The sequence below is a fragment of the Lepidochelys olivacea genome, assembly GCF_965140295.1.
Source record: "Lepidochelys olivacea isolate rLepOli2 genome assembly, chromosome: 1".
Classification (NCBI taxonomy): domain Eukaryota; kingdom Metazoa; phylum Chordata; order Testudines; family Cheloniidae; genus Lepidochelys; species Lepidochelys olivacea.
In genome coordinates, this window is record NC_140411.1 from 102,745,701 (window position 1) to 102,767,615 (window position 21,915).

General features: G+C 41.1%; 1 protein-coding gene across 4 annotated transcripts in view; it reads right to left on the reverse strand.

Annotated features, from left to right (window-relative positions):
• Window positions 1-9,359: 9,359 nt before the first annotated feature.
• The window catches only part of NALCN (sodium leak channel, non-selective), a 342,791-nt gene continuing 330,235 nt past the window's right edge, over window positions 9,360-21,915 (reverse strand). For all 4 annotated transcript variants that reach the window (XM_084629335.1, XM_084629334.1, XM_084629337.1 and 1 more), the window contains 8 exons: window positions 21,820-21,913; window positions 20,957-21,089; window positions 20,185-20,300; window positions 16,779-16,936; window positions 15,958-16,108; window positions 12,997-13,146; window positions 12,343-12,460; window positions 9,360-11,084 (listed from right to left, as the gene is read on the reverse strand). In XM_084629335.1, coding sequence (XP_084485461.1) covers window positions 10,891-11,084; window positions 12,343-12,460; window positions 12,997-13,146; window positions 15,958-16,108; window positions 16,779-16,936; window positions 20,185-20,300; window positions 20,957-21,089; window positions 21,820-21,913 — 1,114 coding nt within the window. In that variant the 3' untranslated portion in view covers window positions 9,360-10,890. The remainder of the gene's footprint in view (window positions 11,085-12,342; window positions 12,461-12,996; window positions 13,147-15,957; window positions 16,109-16,778; window positions 16,937-20,184; window positions 20,301-20,956; window positions 21,090-21,819; window positions 21,914-21,915) is intronic.

Here is a 21,915-nt window from a genome sequence, read left to right on the forward strand (position 1 = left end):
GCATAAAAATGGGCAATGCAAATTGCATCATTTGAATGAAAAATTTACTCCCCAAACAAAAACAGTGAGCGTTTCTCTGGGAGCACTGTCAGGTTAATCAAAGGTCATGTGTCATATACTCATGTTTGAAATTTCTTGGTACTTCTAAGATACTGTCACCAGGGTATCTAAGTGCTGGGCTGAGCACACCAAGCATTCACCCTCTGCTGCTCCATGAACATAGATAATAACCACCACATCCTGTCTGGGCCTTATGCCTGCAGACAACCAATGTAAGGTAATGTTAGCCCTCTAGTGTTCAAAGAGAGTTTAGAGTTCCCATAATAATAATGCCTCAGCATATATCATGGGATTTTTAAAAAGCATTTATTGACTCAGTCCAGGGCATTTATTTAATGTATCTGGCCAGTCTGGCTCTGTGGTGACTAAGAAGTTTGATAGCAATTACTAGTAAAGGAACCCATGCTGAAATAACATCACTGCAGGACCAGACAGGCTGCTCCTACACAGTCGAGCAGTCTCAGGGCTCTTCTTATGTGAGGTCTTCTACATGCAGAGGTTGCACCGATCAGTTTAAAAACCAATTTAGTAAAAGCAATGCAAGCCCCAAAGTATTACTTGGATGGAAAACTGGCTTGTAGCAGTTTAGCTTGGACCTATAACTGAGGCCTTGTCTACACAAAAAAGTTGCACTGATTTAACTAAAGGTGTGTTTTAAACTGATTTAGTTAACTTGTGCAAAAGGCTCTGTGAACACTTTTATTTCAGATCAACCCAAGTTTATTTTGGTTTAACTGAAAATACAAATGTGTTGATGCCAAACTGAAATGAGTCTGTCCCCACAGGGTTTGAACTGGTTGATATAAATCAGTTTTAAAACAAAGTTTAAGTTTCACTTAGTTCCACCGTCTCATGTAGACAAGGCCGTACCAGTGCAATATAAACGAATATGTTCAGGTTTAATTTGGTTTAAGAGTCCACGGACAAAGAGGCAGTGGTTTAACTAAATGGGTTTAAAATCACAACTTTAGTTAAGGTTTCAGAGTAACAGCCGTGTTAGTCTGTATTCGCAAAAAGAAAAGGAGTACTTGTGGCACCTTAGAGACTAACCAATTTATTAGAGCATAAGCTTTCGTGAGCTACAGCTCACTTCATCAGATGCATATCGTGGAAACTGCAGCAGACTTTAGTTAAGCCAGTGCAACTTTCTGATTTGATGAGGCATAAGGACTTGTCTACACTTCAGCTACGCTGCTGTAGTGCTTAAGCCTGGTTTGCACTACACAAATAGGTTGACGCAAGGCAGCTTACATCGACTTAACTAGATAAGTGTCTACTCTAAAAGTTCACTCCTGCAAACATAAATGCATTGCTACACTGACTTATGTCAGAGTAACAGCCGTGTTAGTCTGTATTCGCAAAAAGAAAAGGAGGACTTGTAGCACCTTAGAGACTAACCAATTTATTTGAGCATAAGCTTTCGTGAGCTACAGCTCACTTCATCGGATGCATACTGTGGAAAGTGTAGAGGATCTTTTTATACACATAAAGCATGAAAAAATACCTCCTCGCATCCCACTCTCCTGCTGGTAAGCATGAAAAAATACTTCCTCCCACCCCACTCTCCTGGTGGTAACAGCACCAGGAGAGTCTGACAGGCAGGTTGGTGTTTTGAGGCTTTAAAAAAAACAGGCTGATAGAATGGCATAGAACTACTAAATCCAGCCTCTCCATAGGTGAAATCAAGAAAAAAACAACAACAAAACCTTATCTTGTCCTCCTAAACCCATGGCATAGTCTTAGTCACTCAGAGAACCAGCAACAATACCATCCAAGTCTTACATTATGTGCCTACTCCTGTTTGAAATTCATAGTATCTAAGGTTAGACAGGCCCAGTGTGATCATCTAGTCTGATAACCTGTATAGCACCCTATAGAACTTCCCCAAAACAATTTGTAAAGAATATCTTTTAGAAAAACATCCAGTCTTGATTTAAAAATTGTCAGTGATGGAGACTCCACCATGACCCTTGGTAAACTGGTCCAATGGTTAATCACCCTTACTTTTGCAAACGTACGCCTCATTTCCAGTCTGAATTTGGCTAACATCAACTTCCATCCACGGGAGCATGTTAGAGACAAACACCGTTCTCTGTTAGATTGCAGAGCCCGTTATCGACTATTTGTTCCCAATGTAGGTACTTATAGGACTCCAATCAACTCACCCCTTAACCTTTGCTGCGTTAAAGAGATTGAGTTCCTTGAGTCTACACTATTGCTCACTCAAGAAGCATTGTCAGAGCCTTCCCCAAATTCTTACTGATCTATATGTCGTACAAACGTTTTGGTGTCCAACTTCAGCAAAACTTTTGCTGAGACACAAAATGTCTATTGAAAAACTCCAGTTTTGTGGCAGCAATAAAAGAAGAAAAGGCTCTTCAAATCTGAGGAGGAAACATCAAGCAGCTAAACATTTTATTCCTTTTAACCCTCTACTTAGGCTTTTTGTTCATTCACAATAAGCTGCCCTTTTGTAAGGGACACTTCTGTGTGTGCCCAAATTCGTTGCCCAAATCCCCCAATGTACATGTGCAAGTCAGGTAAAAGTATGAACCCTATCATGCTAGTGAAATAAATAGCCGAGATGGGAACCTCAGAAGGGGGTTAAATGTGCTGTATATACACTTAGCTCACCGAGGGGTTAATAACTCTGGTGCTTAAAGGTACTTCAGTGACAACAATGAGCAAGAATTGCTAATGGATTCCCACACTGCAGCCCTTGAGATAAAGAGGAAGGTTAATTGAATTCTAGTGAGCTTCCTTTGTGTTGCAGAGCAATTGACAGGTTTCAGAGTAACAGCCCTGTTAGTCTCTATTCGCAAAAAGAAAAGGAGTACTTGTGGCACCTTAGAGATTAACCAATTTATTTGAGCATGAGCTTTCGTGAGCTGTAGCTCACGAAAGCTCATGCTCAAATAAATTGGTTAGTCTCTAAGGTGCCACAAGTACTCCTTTTCTTAGAGCAATTGAACAAATCAGGACAACCAACTTGTCCATCAACAATCTACATTTTGGGGCAAATTAATCCCTCCTGTAAATAAATTGACCAGCAGAGACAGATTTGGCCTGCTGACTCTGAGCTCAGGGAGGTTGAGAAACCCATACCACCTGCTTGGGTTCCAGATGATAGTGGTTTGGGGAAGATTTCAGAGGAATTAGGAAAGTGCAGTCTGGATTGCACTTTAAACACAAAAAGGAAAGGAGTACTTGTGACACCTTAGAGACTAACCAATTTATTTGAGCATGAGCTTTCATGAGCTACAGCTCACTTCATCGGATGCATACTGTGGAAGATACAGAAGATGTTTTTATACACACAAACCATGAAAAAATGGGTGATTATCACTACAAAAGGTTTTCTCTCCTCCCACCTCACTCTCCTGCTGGTAATAGCTTATGTAAAGTGATCACTCTCCTTACAATGTGTATGATAATCAAGGTGGGCCATATCCAGCACAAATCCAGGTTTTCTCCCCCCCCCGCCCTAAAACCCCTCCGCCCCAACAAACCCACTCTCCTGTTGGTAATAGCTTATCTAAAATGATCACTCTCCTTACAATGTGTATGATAATCAAGGTGGGCCATTTCCAGCACAAATCCAGGGTTTAACAAGAACGTCTGAGGAAGGGGGAGGGGTAGGAAAAAACAAGGGGAAATAGGCTTGAATAGAGACTGGGAGTGGCTAAATCATTATGCAAGGTAACCTAAGTTAATTGTATCCAATCTGCAAATGAATTCCAATTCAGCAGTCTCTCCCTGGAGTCTGGATTTGAAGTTTTTCTGTTGTAATATCGCAACTTTCATGTCTGTAATCGCATGACCAGAGAGATTGAAGTGTTCTCCAAACCGATGAAGTGAGCTGTAGCTCACAAAAGCTTATGCGCAAATAAATTGGTTAGTCTCTAAGGTGCCACAAGTACTCCTTTTCTTTTTCCAAATACAGACTAACACGGCTGTTACTCTGAAACCTGTCATTATGCAAGGCACTGCATTTAGCTGTATGGAGTGGAAATCTATCAACTGCATGAAAAAACTTGTACAGATACAGACAGACATCATCTTCCTTTCCAAATGCAAACAGATGGACATTGTACCAAAAGGACTGACGGTAAAAAATCCATTACAATCTACATACCACACAGACTATGCTGACAGCTTGTGCAACACGCTCTCAAAGAAACTGCGGAACCACCTGATCAACATCCTCTACAGCAAACAGGGAAAGATTAAGAATGAGCTCTCAAAAATGGATACTCTCATAAAAAGCCAACCTTCCACACAAACTTCCTTGTGGCTGGACTTTACTAAAACTAGACAAGCCATTTACAACACACACTTTGCTTCTCTACAAAAGAAAAAGGACACTAAACTTTCTAAACTACTACATGCCACAAGGGGCCACAGCAATGGTTCCCTCAACCCACCCAGCAATATTGTTAATCTATCCAACTATACTCTTAGCCCAGCAGAAGCAGCTGTCCTATCTCGGGGCCTCTCCTTCTGCCCCTCCACCCCCACGAACATGATACAGTTCTGTGGTGACCTAGAATCCTATTTTCGACGTCTCCGACTCAAGGAATATTTCCAACACACCTTTGAACAACATACTAATCCACAGAGACCTCCCTACCAACACTACAAAAAGAAGGATTCTAGGTGGACTCCTCCTGAAGGTCGAAACAACAGACTGGACTTCTACATAGAGTGCTTCCGCCGACGTGCACGGGCTGAAATTGTGGAAAAGCAGCATCACTTGCCCCACAACCTCAGCCGTGCAGAACATAATGCCACCCACAGCCTCAGAAACAACTCTGACATCATAATCAAAAAGGCTGACAAAGGAGGTGCTGTTGTCACCATGAATAGGTCAGACTATGAACAAGAGGCTGCTCGGCAGCTCTCCAACACCACTTTCTACAAGCCATTACCCTCTGATCCCACTGAGAGTTACCAAAAGAAACTACAGCATTTGCTCAAGAAACTTCCTGAAAAAGCACAAGATCAAATCCGCACAGATACACCCCTGGAACCCCGACCTGGGATATTCTACCTACTACCCAAGATCCATAAACCTGGAAATCCTGGGAGCCCCATCATCTCAGGCATTGGCACCCTGACAGCAGGATTGTCTGGCTATGTAGACTCCCTCTTCAGGCCCTACACTACCAGCACTCCCAGCTACCTTTGAGACACTACTGACTTCCTGAGGAAACTACAATCCATCGGTGATCTTCCTGATAACACCATCCTGGCCACTGTGGATGTAGAAGCCCTCTACACCAACATTCCACACAAAGATGGACTACAAGCCGTCAAGAACACTATCCCCGATAATGTCACGGCTAACCTGGTGGCTGAACTTTGTGACTTTGTCCTTACCCATAACTATTTTACATTTGAGGACAATGTATACCTTCAAATCAGCGGCACTGCTATGGGTACCTGCATGGCCCCACAGTATGCCAACATTTTTATGGCTGACTTAGAACAACGCTTCCTCAGTTCTCATCCCCTAATGCCCCCACTCTACTTGCGCTATATTGATGACATCTTCATCATCTGGATCCATGGAAAAGAAGCCCTTGAGGAATTCCACCATGATTTCAACAATTTCCATCCCACCATCAACCTCAGCCTGGTCCAGTCCACACAAGAGATCCACTTCCTGGACACTACAGTGCTAATAAACGATGGTCACATAAACACCACCCTATACCGGAAACCTACTGACCGCTATTCCTACCTACATGCCTCCAGCTTTCACCCTGACCACACCACATGATCCATTGTCTACAGCCAAGCTCTGCGATACAACCGCATTTGCTCCAACCCCTCAGACAGAGACAAACACCTACAAGATCTCTATCAAGCATTCTTACAACTACAATACCCACCTGCAGAAGTGAAGAAACAGATTGATAGAGCCAAAAGAGTTCCCAGAAGTCACCTACTACAGGACAGGCCTAACAAAGAAAATAACAGAACGCCACTAGCCGTCACCTTCAGCCCCCAACTAAAACCCCTCCAACGCCTCCAATCCATTATCAAGGATTTACAACCTATCCTGAAGGATGACCCAACACTCTCACAAATCTTGGGAGACAGGCCAGTCCTTGCCTACAGACAGCCCCCCAACCTGAAGCGAATACTCACCAGCAACCGCATACCATACAACAGAACCACTAACCCAGGAACCTATCTTTGCAACAAAGCCTGTTGCCAACTGTGCCCACATATCTATTCAGGGGACACCATCACAGGGCCTAGTAACATCAACCACACTATCAGAGGCTCATTCACCTGCACATCCACCAATGTGATATATGCCATCATGTGCCAGCAATGCCCCTCTGCCATGTACATTGGTCAAACTGGACAGTCTCTACATAAAAGAATAAATGGACACAAATCAGATGTCAAGAATTATAACATTCAAAAACCAGTCGGAGAACACTTCAATCTCTCTGGTCACGCGATTACAGACATGAAAGTTGCGATATTACAACAAAAAAACTTCAAATCCAGACTCCAGGGAGAGACTGCTGAATTGGAATTCATTTGCAAATTGGATACAATTAACTTAGGGTTGAATAGAGACTGGGAGTGGCTAAGACATTATGCAAGGTAACCTATTTCCCCTTGTTTTTTCCTACCCCCCCCTTCCTCAGACGTTCTTGTTAAACCCTGGATTTGTGCTGGAAATGGCCCACCTTGATTATCATACACATTGTAAAGAGAGTGGTCACTTTAGATAAGCTATTACCAGCAGGAGAGTGGGGTGGGGAGAGAGAAAACCTTTTGTAGTGATAATCACCCATTTTTTCATGGTTTGTGTGTATAAAAACATCTTCTGTATCTTCCACTGAATGCATCCGATGAAGTGAGCTGTAGCTCAGGGAAGCTTGTGCTCAAATAAATTGGTTAGTCTCTAAGGTGTCACAAGTACTCCTTTCCTTTTTGCGAATACAGACGAACATGGCTGCTACTCTGAAACTTTAAACACAGATCTATGCTGCTGGGGTTCCAAAAGTATTGTTACACCAAGCGAAGCTTTGCTGCTGCTTTTATGGTTAATAGCCATCCTTTTCTGAAGCAATGACAGGAGCAATGTGGATTATTGCAAATAAAAAATAGAGCAGGAAAGCTCATCCTGATTTTGTGTCCTCAGAATTTTTCTCCTACAAAGAAAACACCCCACCTGGAGTACAATTCTCCTCTGACTGCTCAGAAGCTGCGATGCTGATCTTCATAAGTAGCCATTAGCTAATATAACATCAATTTCAGGCCCTTTCAGAAGTTCTGAGGTGATATTTTTTGAGGGGAATCTGCCAATGAGAAAGTCCACCTGGTCCTCACTGACTAACCTCTTTCCCCTGCTAGGTGCTCCATTATTGAATGTGATGGCTCGCTCCTATTCTTTAGTTATATAAGGAGGTTTTTCACCTGGTTTCTGACATCCCTGAATGTTAACGACTGACATATATACATTTCCACATCTCTGTAATTGTATCTGGATTTCTTACATCTGTAACAGCAAAACTACATAAGAACAGCCATACTGGGTCAGACCAAAGGTCCAGCTAGCCCAGTATCCTATCTTCTGACAGTGATCCATGCCAGGTGCCCCAGAGGGAATGAACAGAACAGGTAATCATCAAGTGATCCATCCCATGTCGCCCAACTAGGGTACAGACAACTGGATTCTGGCTTTTGCATTGTGGCTAACTCTTAATCTGCTTGTTTTCCTTGGATAGGCTTTAAAATGTTTGTTTCAGGGTAAGTGAGGAGGCCTTGGCTCCTCCAGTGATGAAATAATATTGATATAATTATCCACTGCAGGATTTCTTCGCCCTTCATCAGAAACATCTAGAATACTGGACTGGATGGACCACTGCTCTGATCTGCTATGGAAATTGTTAGGACTTAAATGCTACCACTGCTATTCTGCATGCATTTTAAATAAAATTACATGCTACTATGCAGCCAAGTAATATATGAGATAAGCACATCAAATAGTGTTATAATGAAAGTTTCGGGGATGGATCTGGCTTAATGCAACTCACTTTTATTAACAGAGTACTGTAGGCAAGGACAAAATGTTTGCCAGATTTTTTTTTTTAAAAAGAAGACTCGCAGTAACAATGATTCAGAAAGTTTCTGCAGTTAAATATATTATTGAAAATCAAGATTATATCTTTTATAAATCCAGTATTTATCAGATTGTCTAATATACAAAAGCTGAACTTCAAACTGACACAAAAGAGAACACAAAATACTGGCCTTGTCAAATATGTTTTGTAATTTTCTTAAATGTTTAGTCATAGTCTACTTTATAAACAATAGAATGCACATATTTGGTTACTTTAAATCAACAATGTACGTAAATTTTGACTAGTTTTAAACTCAAATGTACCACAGAACAGAATGAATACACCAAGCACAAATGTGTATATTATGACTCTTCGAGACTATTATGTTTAAAAAATATCTGTTCAACAGCACACAGAGAAATGTTGGTAGATGCCATGAAAACTATATTTTATGGTCAAAACTGAGTTTGCATCACTGGTGAAGGCATCAGTGAAAACAATACTGTCTTCTGATCATTCTACATTACTGTTTTGGCCAGAAAACACTGTAGAACATTGACAATTACCAGTTTTTGAAAGAAAATGTTACGTGTGGAGCCATACATTAACTGTGAGCCTCTCACGAGATCTCACATCAGGCCATGTTAGAGCAACCTATCATTTCCATAGGAAACAATGGTAGTGGAAAAGGTCTCAGCTATACTACAAAAACAATTGTGTTTGGGGCCCAGCTACAAAGCCTACAACTGCCAGTGTGTATCTGAGGAAAGGGCACACAATCCCCAGCCCATATATTTTAACAACCGTATATTGTGGAACCTACAAGATATGTGCCATTCGTGCTGCTTTTGGTCGCTTTTCTTTCCCATCCCTGTATTTGTATAGCATCAATCTATATTGAAAACTCTGGGAAACTGATGGATTCTCTTTTACTTATCTCTCAAGTGGTTAGCATTCTTGGTACTACACAAAACAAACCACCATCACATGTTAAAACATGATTTCCAAGACTAAAAGGGACCAAACCACTTTTTAACCATGTTATAGAATCATGATACAGCCTTGGGTTTGTCAGACTGGAGCATGAGTGATAACATGGTTAAAACTTGATTCACTCCTATCTAGATTGGTAAAACTGAACTGTATTTTAAAAGTCTCAGAGTTGTAAAGAGCACCCCAACTTGCTATTTTATATAACACATCTACTGCTTCCCCTCTATCCATTCGGCCAGTAACCCAGTCAAAGAAGTAAGTTAGGTTGGTTTTGCATAATTTGTTCTTGACAAATCCATGCTGGCTATTCCTTATCACCCTATTATCCTCGAGGCACTTACAAATTGATTGTTTAATAAATTGTTCTGGTATCTTTCCAGATATTGACTTTAGGATGACAGGTCTATAAATCCCCATGTCCTCTTTGTTTCCCTTTTTAAAGTCAGGTACTATATTTGGTCTTCTTCAGTCCTCTGGGGCCTCCATGAGTTCTCGAAGATAATGATTGATAATGGTTCCAAGATTGCTTCAGCTAGTTTCTTAAGTACCTTAGGACTAATTTAATTTGGCCCTGCTAACTTGAATATATCTAACTTATCTAAATATTTTTTAACCTGTACTTTTCCTATTTTGCTTTGTGTTCCTTCCCCCCTTGTTAGAATATTAACTGCATTAAGTATCTGGTCACCATTAATCTTTTTAGTGAAGACTGAAGCGTAATAGGCATTAAACATCTCAGCCTTCTTGATATCATCAGCTCTCCTTCCTCACTATGTAGAGGACCTACACTTTCCTATGTCTTTCTCATGCTCCTAATGTATTTAAAGAACCTCTTCTTATGGCTGCTTATGTCCCTTACTAGGTGTAACTCATTTTATGCTTTGGCTTTCTGATTTTGTCCCTATATGGTTTTGCAATTCTTTTGTACTCCTCTTTAGCAATCCATCCAAGTTTCCACTTTATGTCGGATTTGTTTTTGTTTTCAGGTCATTAATGAAACATACCATGTGTAAATGTTTTTGCAAATTCTTAAATCATGTCATTTTTTGGCTGATTTCTTATGAAAATTGAACTCTTTACATAATTAACCAGAAGAAAAAAATACAATTTTTAAAAGCCAATCCATCATTTTCTGATTTTAAAATCAGCTATATTGTATTTGCATATTTAAGAAAATTACAAGAAAAAGACTAGACTTGAAATTCAGAATCTGTACTTTGTAAAAATACTGTGCCTTACCATGAACTCAGTGCTGACCTTTTTTAGGTCATTCATGAATAATAAAATCTTTCTGGAGAAATATTACTAGAATAGAACTGAGAGAAAATAAAAAGAAAATAAATGCTGTACTGTACAGTAATGTGCTGGCCATTTTCAGGTATGGTACAGGATGAAAAAATGCAGAAGTATATACCTGAATACAAATTTTTTGTTACAGCTACAGAATGTATGAAATCTTTCAATGCTCCATCTATGCTAAAGACAATAGAGACTCTGTGGCGTCATCAATACTGCCATAATATAGAGTCTTCCTAACATACAGTAATCATAATAGAGCTGAAATCGAACATACAGGTCTGTATTATGTTTTACATGGCAAAAAGATAAGCAGTTGAAAAATCCTATGACATTCATTTTAAATAAATCATATATCAATTATATCTCATTCAATTCAAACCCCAAGAAAATTGTTTTTATTTGAAATGGCTGTTGTTGCAATATGACTTAAGTTAGCCTCTTTTCTTGGTCAGATGTCAAGAAGATCCTCCCCACTCTCATCACTCTCCACAGTTAGTTGTCTTGTCCACCATTTCTTCACTTCTGATCCACAAGAAGCAGCATCTGACATAGGATTCATCTTGCATACAACAGATTTCATAGTTGTACGACCACCAAACCGCAGATTGACTGAAGACACTGAATGGCTGATTGGTTTGGGGGCTAGGAAATTAAATGGAAAACTACTTATTAGAGTACACATGCTTATTGAACTATTAAGTCGTACAGCTTTTCTATATGAGAGATTTGGCACCAGTTTAAATAGACTGATTTAAAATAGATCTAGTTAAACTGGTGCAAACCCCCAATGTAGATACACTGTGGGTTTGATCTTGCAAGGTGCTGAACACTCGGCCCTGATCCATCAAATCCTGGCCTTGACTTTATGTAGGTCAATGATCACATTGATTTCAATGGACTACTCATGATCTGAAAGTTAAACACATGCTTAAGAGCTTTAGTGGATTGGGGCCAGTGTGCTCAGCACTCTGCAAGATTTAACACTTGCTTGAATTAGTTTATCTTGTGCCATTAAATTACTGATCTAAGCTCAACCAGTGTATGCTAGTATATGCACATATGACTGACGTGCATCTTAAACAGAGGAATGGAGGAAGAAGGGCTAATGTGCCTCCTTCACATAAAATGATCCCAATACCATGCATGCACATAGGCCTGGGGCCCTATCCCCTTGAGTTGGTCAGCAGAGCTGGCCTGGCATGGGGATTGTGCACTTTTAAAGAGAGAAGAGGCACGATGGTAGCGTGTGCTTCTTTCGGCGCCTCCTACTCAATCCGCCCACCCACCCACCCAGCATGAGCATTGGCTTAAAAGACACTACCTGGCGCTTATTTTCTATTGTGATGTAGTCATTGTGATGACAACTTAAGCGTGCTTCCTGTTTATGAGTAAATAAACCTATCCAGGGCTGATTAAGCAGCTAGACAGAAGGCCAAGGAGTTTATCAATCCAGGATATGGTTAGTACCGAGGTGGAAGAGAGCATCACAAGCTGCTACAGTTATAATGAAATGTTTAATTAAGCTACTGTTATTTCATTTTATGTATTTCAATAGCACCCAAAATGTGCTAGATGCTGTACAGGAAGGCACAACTCCAGCATACCAATCAAGTGGTCAGGGTGGTGACTGATCACATCTTCATAATGTCATATTTTTAAAATCTTGAGGGCGCGGAGGGACAGTTTCCTCTTAGAAGGCTCGGAGGGCAAACCACTCCAAAGTGGGTAGGGCAGGGCAAAGAGGAGGAAGGACCATGGACCAGCTTCCCCTCCCCTCTGCATTTTCTCCATCTGGGGCCTGTGTGTAGACAGTCTGACCCTTTTAAAACAGCCTCTTATCAAGCTGCATTCCAAGGGGTGCTTTGGTATTTATATATTTTATTTTATGGTTTTCACTTACCTGATGGCAAACGCCATTGTCCGAATTTCCGTTGAGGCTTCCCACCATCTGTAGAGTCCTGCCGATACCCGCCCCTGTCAGAAAGCGTTGGACTAAGGAGCTGCTGCTGGCTACTTGTCTGAATGGAGCAAAACTAAAATTCAGTGACCTTCATTATGGCTGCCTATGGCATGGCCATGCCATTGTAACAAACACTTTGAAAGGTCTCTATTTCCCAGCCTACTAAAGAAACATGCGCTCACTTTACACTTTTATTTTTTTCCCTGCAGTCTGTTTTCTGGTTCCTTACTGCCCCCCACTCCCCCGCCCCCCAAGTCTACAAATTAACAGAAAAAATAATTGGGCTGGAGCGTATGATAAAATTCCACAGAAGTGCTCATGGGGGTAGGAAAGCTTTCTCAGGATCCCATGGGGGAGCCCCCCTCTCCCATGTTGCATACCTCCCTGGATATAGAATCCAGGTCTTCTGATTCCCTGTCCAGTGCCCCTTAGACCATGCTGCATTTATAACCGAATGTCAACGTTTTAAACATACGCTGTTTTAATTTTTTTCAATAAAAATGATATTAAAAACATTAAAAAGAATTTTGCTGTGACAAGCTCAAGTATAATTCTTGATTAGTATCAACAACAATAATTTGCATACGCCTGTACCTCTGGCTGTGCATTGTTATCTTGATTATTAGCATTCATATCTTCACTTGGCTGTGTTGTCTCAATGCTGGGTGGATTCAGAAATCGGCTCAATTCCTGCTGTTGACTCTCTCGTAGACTATGGATAATGCTACATGACTGCTGCTGTTTCTATCAAAATATATTTATGTCACCAAAAGGAAAAAAGAAACTTCCCTCTCAAAGACTTTTGTTCCTTGATTTTTTAAATTTTTAAAAAATCCCTCTAAATACTGAATACTTCTAACAATGTTGAGTGGCTGGTATGGATTCCAAATTGTTCCATGTTTTCTGTAAATCTACATAGACCCCCCCCATCTTCACTATTTAAATATAGAGAAATCTGTCTCTGAAATCTACGGGCTTGAGATGTAGGAATTACTCGGTGAAATCTATGTTCTGTGGCATGCAGGGGCTCAGACTAATTGATCAGACTTGTGCCTTTTGGACTTAAAATATATCTATGCCGTAAGAGACCACCCAAAGAGCCAGCAAAAACAAAACTCTGACTTACTAGCAATGATCTTTATGGGGTTGATCAGAAGCCCGTTGAAGGCAATGGAAAGAATCCCATTGATTTCAATGGGCTTTGGATCTGGCCCCAAATAAGGGTGAATAAAATGATCACGGAAGCCTTAGGAATATTTTACAGTGTGAATTTTTTGTTGGAAGTTATTATTGTAACAGTGCCAAAAATCTGCTGGGTTCTTTATAGTACCAACAGAAAAATGTAGCCTCTGTCACTAAAATCTTACAATCTAATTTAGTTTTAAATTAAAATAAATGGTCCTTGGAGAAGGCTTCATTGTGCTGTATGGTTTTAACATGCCACTTGCTTGATAATTAATAAGCCAATTTGAAAATATATAAAAAGCTTATATTAAAAAATATTTTGCAATTCTACTGAAGTTAGTAAAAGGTTCATGTAACAGGTAATGGTCTGATTCATATTGTAAAAGTGAAATGCAAAGTATATTTACTTTTATAGATTGTAATTCAATATGATAATGAATTGAGCAATTAGGCTGAACAAAATCAAAACTGAGAGATAAGATTAATTTAACAACAGCTACAACTGGAGTTGGGACAAAAATAGAAAAATTAGTCTGAAAAGGAACCATTTATCTGAATATCCCTGGGAATTTGTTGTTTCAGATAAAATGAAAGCTGTATATCGGGTTTTGGTTATACAAAATTACAAAGGAGCAAGAGGCAGAGCCTACAATTCCCTGGTGTACTCAAATCACAAAATTTTCACGGCAACATTACAGATTGTCATGGGGAACTTTCCTACTATAATTTTGGCCAAGGTCCTTTTTTTTTTTGCCAAAAAACCCGGGACTAACTCAGTGGCAAGATTATGACTGGTCCAAACGTTCTAAGCATTCTGGGCCTGATTTTCACAATGACAGGAACCCAGGGCTTTATATACAGGGATGGATACAGGAGGGCCAGGGAGCAGTGGGAGAGTGCTAGAGGGGAAATACATAAGCTCAAGGCTAATGAAGGTGTGGTTCCCAGTAGTCAATTAAGGCCCTGTTAGGAACCTAATAAAACCCCCTCCATCAGGCAGACAGAGGAGGAGGAGGAAGAAGGACTGGAGCTTGGAGGTATGGTGAGAAATCTGGAAGACCTCAGCTTTGAAGTAAGGGAGACCCTGCCCAGCAGGACAGGGAGACTCCCTTCCCCCCAGCACCTAAGGACCAAGGGTAACCCCACCTAAGGGGGAACGAGGGTGAGAAACCCACTGGGGTTGAGAGGGGCTGGGACTCAGAGCGAGGAGCAAACCCAGACTCCTCCCCCGCTTCCCTCCTCTACCCCCTTCCCGGGCTAGTAGCGGGGCCCTCGGCACCCAAGAGCAGGGTCAAAGGGTGGCATCTTAGCTTCCCGCCAAGGAAAGCGCAGGACCCACCAGACTAAAATCAGCCATCTTGCCACAGTACCTAATTTACACATGCACATAGATACATGTTTGTGCGTTGAAATATACAAACTGGCCTTTTGTGTATGTAAATAACGTATTTTCACACAGTCTCTGTAATGGTACATGCAAATTAGGCTTCAGAATATACACTACATTTGGGTCTTCTTTGCGGATTGTCGTACCACTCTCATTGGGGGGGATCTCTTTGGCAGTGATGGAGACCCTTGGCTGGTGGTAGGGGCAGCTAACACGATGATCTTCCGCCTGAATAGCTATCCAAGATGGAGTGGCAGTGGCAATGAAAATATCAGCAGTACAAATGCCAGAAACTAGCACTCTCTTTAACCTCTAGCAGGTTGTTTAGAAGAGTCCACAATCCTGCACCATTGAAGATGGTAGGCATTTTGCTATTAACTTCAATGAGAGCAAGGCTGCGCCCCACAAAGACCTTTCCCTAAACAATGTATCCCTTGCTTTATTCGTTTGGCCTTGTCTGCTGCAGAGCAGGTCACACAGGTTTCCTGCTGTGTAAGGAAAGGGGATTTGTTGGCAGGAAAACAGGTTTTGCCTGCAAACTTTGTGGAGGTTACTGATTCTGTGAATGTAATTGTCTGTACTACGAAGACTATACCGGCATAGCTAGGTCAGCATAGATATGCTGGCATAACCCTGTAGTGCAGACACAGCCTATACCAATGGAAGGAGGTTTCCCATTCGCGTCAGACCACCGCCTCCTCAAAGGAAGTTAGCTACACTGATGGCAGCATTTTTTTCTTGACATAGTTGCATCTACACGAGGGATTTGACTGGCATAGCTATGTCGGTCTGGGCTGTGTTTTTTTTCACGCCCCTGGCCTACGTCAACCTAACTTGTAAGTGTAGCCCAAGCCTGATTTTTCCACGGATACATATTTTCCCCACATAGCTTGTAATGATGGCTACAGAGTAAACGAGGCAAAGTGAGAGGAAACTGACTGGTTCAGTTCACTGAAAGCACTCGCTGTTTTCGCTTCACTTACTGCTCTGATACGCTTTAAGCATTTCTTCAGCCACATGCGTATGGTTTGTTTGGCCACTTCTTCTTCTATCGTGTACTCTAGTTGTTCCCTGGCAAGAAGCTCTTCCAGTTGAAGACTTTTCCGGATATCAACAGACCTGTATGACAGCATGCTAGAAGAAACACACAAATAAACAGTATTTTTAAAAAGCCAATGTACTTACCTATATCATCATTAACAGTGTTACACTTTTAAAATCTCAATGCAAAAATGTCAAACGTCGGCACCCACAGTAAATTTATAGAGCTAGCTAAATAAAGATGAAGGGAAGATCTACTGGTGCTCAGCACAACTGAAAATCAAGCCACCTATATTTAGGTGCCCAAATATGGATTCAGGTGCTTAACTTGAGGCACCCATGTTTGAAAATTCAGTTTCTTTCCCCTGTTTATGCTGCCTGTTTACCTTTTTGCATTTTTTCTCATCTGGGACAATGTAATTATTGGAGGAGACTGAGTTTCACTTTTGGTTACAGTCAATTTTACTGTCAGGTTTTCACCTGTGCATTGTTTGGATTTACAAACACAGCAAGGGAATGTTAATTTAAAAACAATTGTTTCAAGTGGGAATTTAGAAAGCTCATGAAGACATTTCTCTAGGACTTAGATTTTCTACTGTAAAAATTAATTTAGGGGAAAACTCTAATATTTGGTTTAAATTTAAGCAGAGAGTACCGCTTTGACACAAGCTTGTATCCCCAACTCATTTTTTCAGTCTTATGTATAACATTTTGTCTGCAGAGAAACATGTTACAACAAACATAAAGGAAAAGCCCACCATACCTCAATACGTCATGGAAAGTGACATCTCCACCATTATGCAGCCTCTCCATTTCATAGCACATGTGCTTGAACAAAAGTTTGTCCTTGTCCAGATCTACCTCCAACCTCCCACGCAGCAACCTCAGCAGAAACTTCACACGGAAGGTAGGGATTACCCCCTAGGTAAGATTGCATCATAGCTGGTTAATTATGGCTACCTTATAAATAAGTCAGAGGCTCTATTTGATGCTGTTTCTCTAAAGTGACACAGATGCTATTTCTCCAAAGACCCTTGGGGTATGTCTACACTGCAGCTAGGAGTGTGTCTCCCAGCCCAGGCAGACAGACTAATGCTAGCTTGGCTCGAGCTAGCACGCTAAAAACAGCAGGGTGGAGGTTGCGGCTCCGGTAGAGACTCGGGCTAGCTATCTGAGCACAGGACCACGAAGTTGGGTGGGCTTCAGAGCCTGAGCTGCAGTGTGAACAGCAGTGCCCACACTGCTAGCTTGAGCCCTGTTAGGGCGAGTCTGTCTAACCAGGTGGGGATGCTCGTTCCCAGCTGCGGTGTAGAGGTACCCTTTGACTTACATGGGGCCAGGATTGTACCAAGGGCAGTGCAACTGAACAATGCACACATAAAGGGGCTTATCTTCAGCTGGTGTAACTTAGCAATAGCTCCATTGAAGTCAGTGGACTATCCTGATTCAAACAAGCTGAGGATCTGGCCCATATATTTTGGCCCATATATTTTGCCATTCATTTGTAATGGGAATTGCATATCCAAACAGGTGGCTTTGAACATCAGCCCTGACATTTTTATTTCCTGAGAATTAAACCTTTGGCCTAGAGTCATTTATTAGGAATAAAGTCAGCTAGATTTCTAAACATTCACAGGTGTGTGCCACTATGCCTGTTATGCAGCTGCCCCATCATGTGTGTATACAGCGGTTTATAAGTAGTATGGCCTCTTGCTTTTCCATGAGCTTCTACTCCAAGATGTAACCAACATACAAACTTCTTGAGGTGTTTGTGGCAACTATTTTGAGACTGGTTGTTGATAAAGAACTAGGAGTGAAAACATTTTCTCCAAAATTTGCAGAATCAAATAGTTCTCTTTGAACATTATGTTCTGTAACTTTTTTATTATGGGAAGGGATGTAAGTCCTTTGTTATACAAGGTCCCACATCACAACACTCTCTTCTCAGCCCTAGGATGTAGCACTATGAGCCCTGCCAGCCCTGCAAACACAGGACAAGGACTTCAATCCCCACACAGCAATCTGCTGCCACTAGTCCAGTGGTGGGAAACCTGCGGCTGCAGGAAGCCGCGGGCCACAGGGACGTGCTGGCCACCACTTCCCGCAGCTCCTGTTGGCTGGGAATGGTGAACTGTGGCCAGTGGGAGCTATTGGGGGCCATGCCTGCAGATGGTCAACATCAGCAAAATGTCTCACGGCCCGCAATCAGATTACCCTGATAGGCCGCAGGTTACCCATGACCACACTAGACCATCAGCTGATCTCAGCACACTGTAGCTCATATTCAAAATTGTTTGAAGTAATTCAGTGATGGGATAAGTGAACCATTCATAGTTTAATTCCTGTTGGTACCCAAACCTCTAAGTTGTTCCCATACCCAGGCCCTCTCTCTTTTTCAGCTGGGCCATTCTGAAGATAGGAAATGTAACTATGTGTATCTCTGACCCTAGGTTGAGGGGACAACTCCTGTGCTGCCTGGAGGGAAAGGACTATGACCCAAAGCCTGTAAAGACCTATACACATGCTTAACTTTACTACTGAATGTAGTCCCTGGGAGCAAAGTTAAGCATGCACATATGTGTTTCAAGGATCAGGGCCTATGTGAAATGCAACATCTCATGTTCATTGTTCTTTTGTGAACCTGGGTTGATGTTAAAAAAAAAGAAATCACAAAATCCTCCTGTGATGTTGCACCCTATAATGCTTTATAGAAATATACTTATGAATGTAAATATGACATAACTGTTTTATGCTATATATGCCATGTAACATATCTTTGCAAAGGTTATATTCTACTGAATGTATTCATCCTATTCGTATGCATGTATAATTTTTATATCTGAGGTTATGAGCATTGGCTCTATGCTTGTATTTAAAGTGTTTGCTGTAGAAAGCACCTAAGGCAGATTTGGTCAACATAGTGTGAAGGGGTTATTCAAGTAATTGGGAGTACTTGGCCAGCAATGGACCTTAATAGACGTTAATCCACTTCTGAGCTTTCCTGGGAACGGTTGGGCTAACATGGCGTCGGCCTGTAAAGAACTGAATCATGCATGGACATGTGACTTGCCCATGTGACTCCAGAACTCCACCTTGTAGCTATAATTCTACACAGGGGGAGAGAGGGGTTTCCACACACAAGAGGGAGGCTATAGAAGCCCCTGGGAAACCCCTCCATTTTGTCTTCGGCTGGCTCAAGAGATAGCCGGTCCACCCCAAAGGATGCCTGAAAGAAATTGGAACAATGGACAGTAACTACAGGGGTGTGAGTGATTGCTGGATCCAGACTAGCAGGAGGCTGGTCTATCAAAGAAGCTTATTGGAACATCTCTGAGGGTGAGATTTACCTGCATTTAGTTTCCTACAGTATTAGGCTTAGACTTGCGTGTTTTATTTTATTTTGTTTGTTAATTTACTTTGTTCTGTCTGTTATTACTTGGAACCACTTAAATCCTACTTTTTGTATTTAATAAAATCACTTTTTACTTATTAATTAACCCAGAGTATGTATTAATACCGGGGGGAGAGAGGGAAGGCAAACAGCTGTGCATCTCTCTCTCTAAGTGTTGTAGAGGGCAAAGAATTTATGAGTTTACCCTGTATAAGCTTTATATAGGGTAAAACGGATTTATTTGAGGTTTGGACCCCATTTGGAGCTGGGTATCTGAGTGCTGGAGATAGGAACACTTCTTAAGCTGTTTTCAGTTAAGCCTGCAGCTTGTGCAGGTCGTAGTTCAGACTTGGATCCGTGTTTGCAGCAGGCAAGCGTACCTGGCTCAAACAAGGCAAGGTACTGACATCCCAAGCTGCCAGGGAAAATGGGCTCAGAGATAGTCTAGGCACATCAGGTGGCAGTCCCAAAGGGGTTTCTGTGATCCAACCCATCACACCCTCTATACCAAACTCACTCTGACTCTAGATGGGTTTGAGGCTCAGTGGGTTAGCACAGCCCACTGTCTGTTTTCCTAGTAATACATTTTTTGAGGAAACAATGCAGCAGATTTACTTAGCTCATAAGTTCTTTGGGGGCAGGGACTGTCTTTTTGTTGTGAGTTTGTACAATGTCTAACAGAATGGGGTCCTGGTCCACAACTGTGGATATTAGGCATTATGGTAAAACAAATAATAATAAAAGTACCGAGTGCAGTGCTTATTGTCAAGAATCTTACCTCTCTTTTGTCATCAACCATATTCCATATAATCTGAAAATGTCTAAGATCATTGTAGCTTAAAAGTTGGTCTTCTTCAGTGGAGTAAAACAATGAGAAATTCTCCACAATGATCGCTACAAAACACATAAATTAAACATAGTATAAGACTAGCCTGTCAGTACTTTCCAACAGTTATACATTACTTAGAGATAATGTATTTCAGCATGAACTGAATTTTCACATGTGGCTGTAACAGCAGCAACCTATGGGCAACCCTGGTGCTAATGCACCCCCATATTGTGTCTTTTTGTTGTGCTCAAATTTGAAAATTTGGTCCTTAAATCTTAAATAGGGGCCTAATCTAATGCCCACTAAATTCAACTGGAAGATTCTCATTTGCTTCAGTGGGAGTTGGAATATCAGGCCTATAAAATATAAACTGGAGAGTAGACTAGCTCTGGAAAAATGATTTCCTTTGTACAGCTCTCATCTACGTTTTCATTTTCAGACCTCATCAAAAGACATTTTCGTATTTAGCGTTAACAGCCAGCAATTTAAAATAAAGGTTAGAAACATGCAACATACCAGCCAAGTATCTGAAAACATCAGACCATTATAACATTAACTTGAGGGCATTTAACAATTTCTTTTTATTGAGAGAGTTTAAAAAAATGTTACAGTTGATATGGCCTACAATGTAAGGCCTGTTCTAGATGAGGCACCCAGATCTAAAGGCACTTCACCCACGTTCTAAGATAACTATTTTTCATATTCAATACTTGTTGCTCACCTACAAGCAAATTTAGCATTATGTATGCAATGATGACATAAAAGGAACAGAAATACATCAGAGCCCCAGCATAATTTCCACAATCTGTCTTCCAGTATGTGCTGTTATCTGGAGTACAAAAAGGAGGCTGAACCTTCAAAACAAAACAGTAAATAATTAAATCAACAAAATAGGCAAGGGATTACTTATCGGTCTGCAGTTAACATAACTATATTTTGGTAACTATATTTTGGGAAAATAATAAAAATAATAAGGCACCTCAGACCAATGTAGGTTTTGTGGAGAAATACCACATTTGGGGGAAAGGAGGAAATATTTCTCTGTTATTTTAAATGGTAGTTGCTGAAAGCAGCTCAGAGCTTGACCTGGAGGTGATGGATTAGTGGGCAGAGTGAAGGTGAGGCAGATCGAAGATGCACGATGAATCCCTTTAACACATTTCTGCAATTACCCCCATATAGGAGAATGGGTATATATTACTACAGCAAAACAGCAACCAGTGGCAATGAAATGTTATGACACATGTTTAACAAACAGCAATCACTCCCATGAATTCAAGACAGGAAGTGAAGAACACCTTATCCAATGTAACTGAAACATGGGGAGGGGGGTGAGGGGAGGAAGAGATTTTATGTTAGGAAAAATAAAATGATGCTAACTGAATTTGGGCCAGGACATCAAGATTAATGTTCTTATGAAGTGTCCCAGGGTACTTCATTTTAAGGTCAGATTTATCTAAAGGACGATGGCACCATCAACAACACAGTGCTTCTTTGTACCAAGCCAGAGCACTGGATACAGAGTCAGAGGAAATTGCGCAACCAGTTTCTTCTCTGTTTTATATGTGATTGTATTGTATTTACCATGCAGTCATGCATAATCTTGTTCCAGTCTTCCCCAGTAACTATTCTGAAGAGTACAGTAATAGCCTTGCCAGCTGATGAAAAGTTTGCATGCCT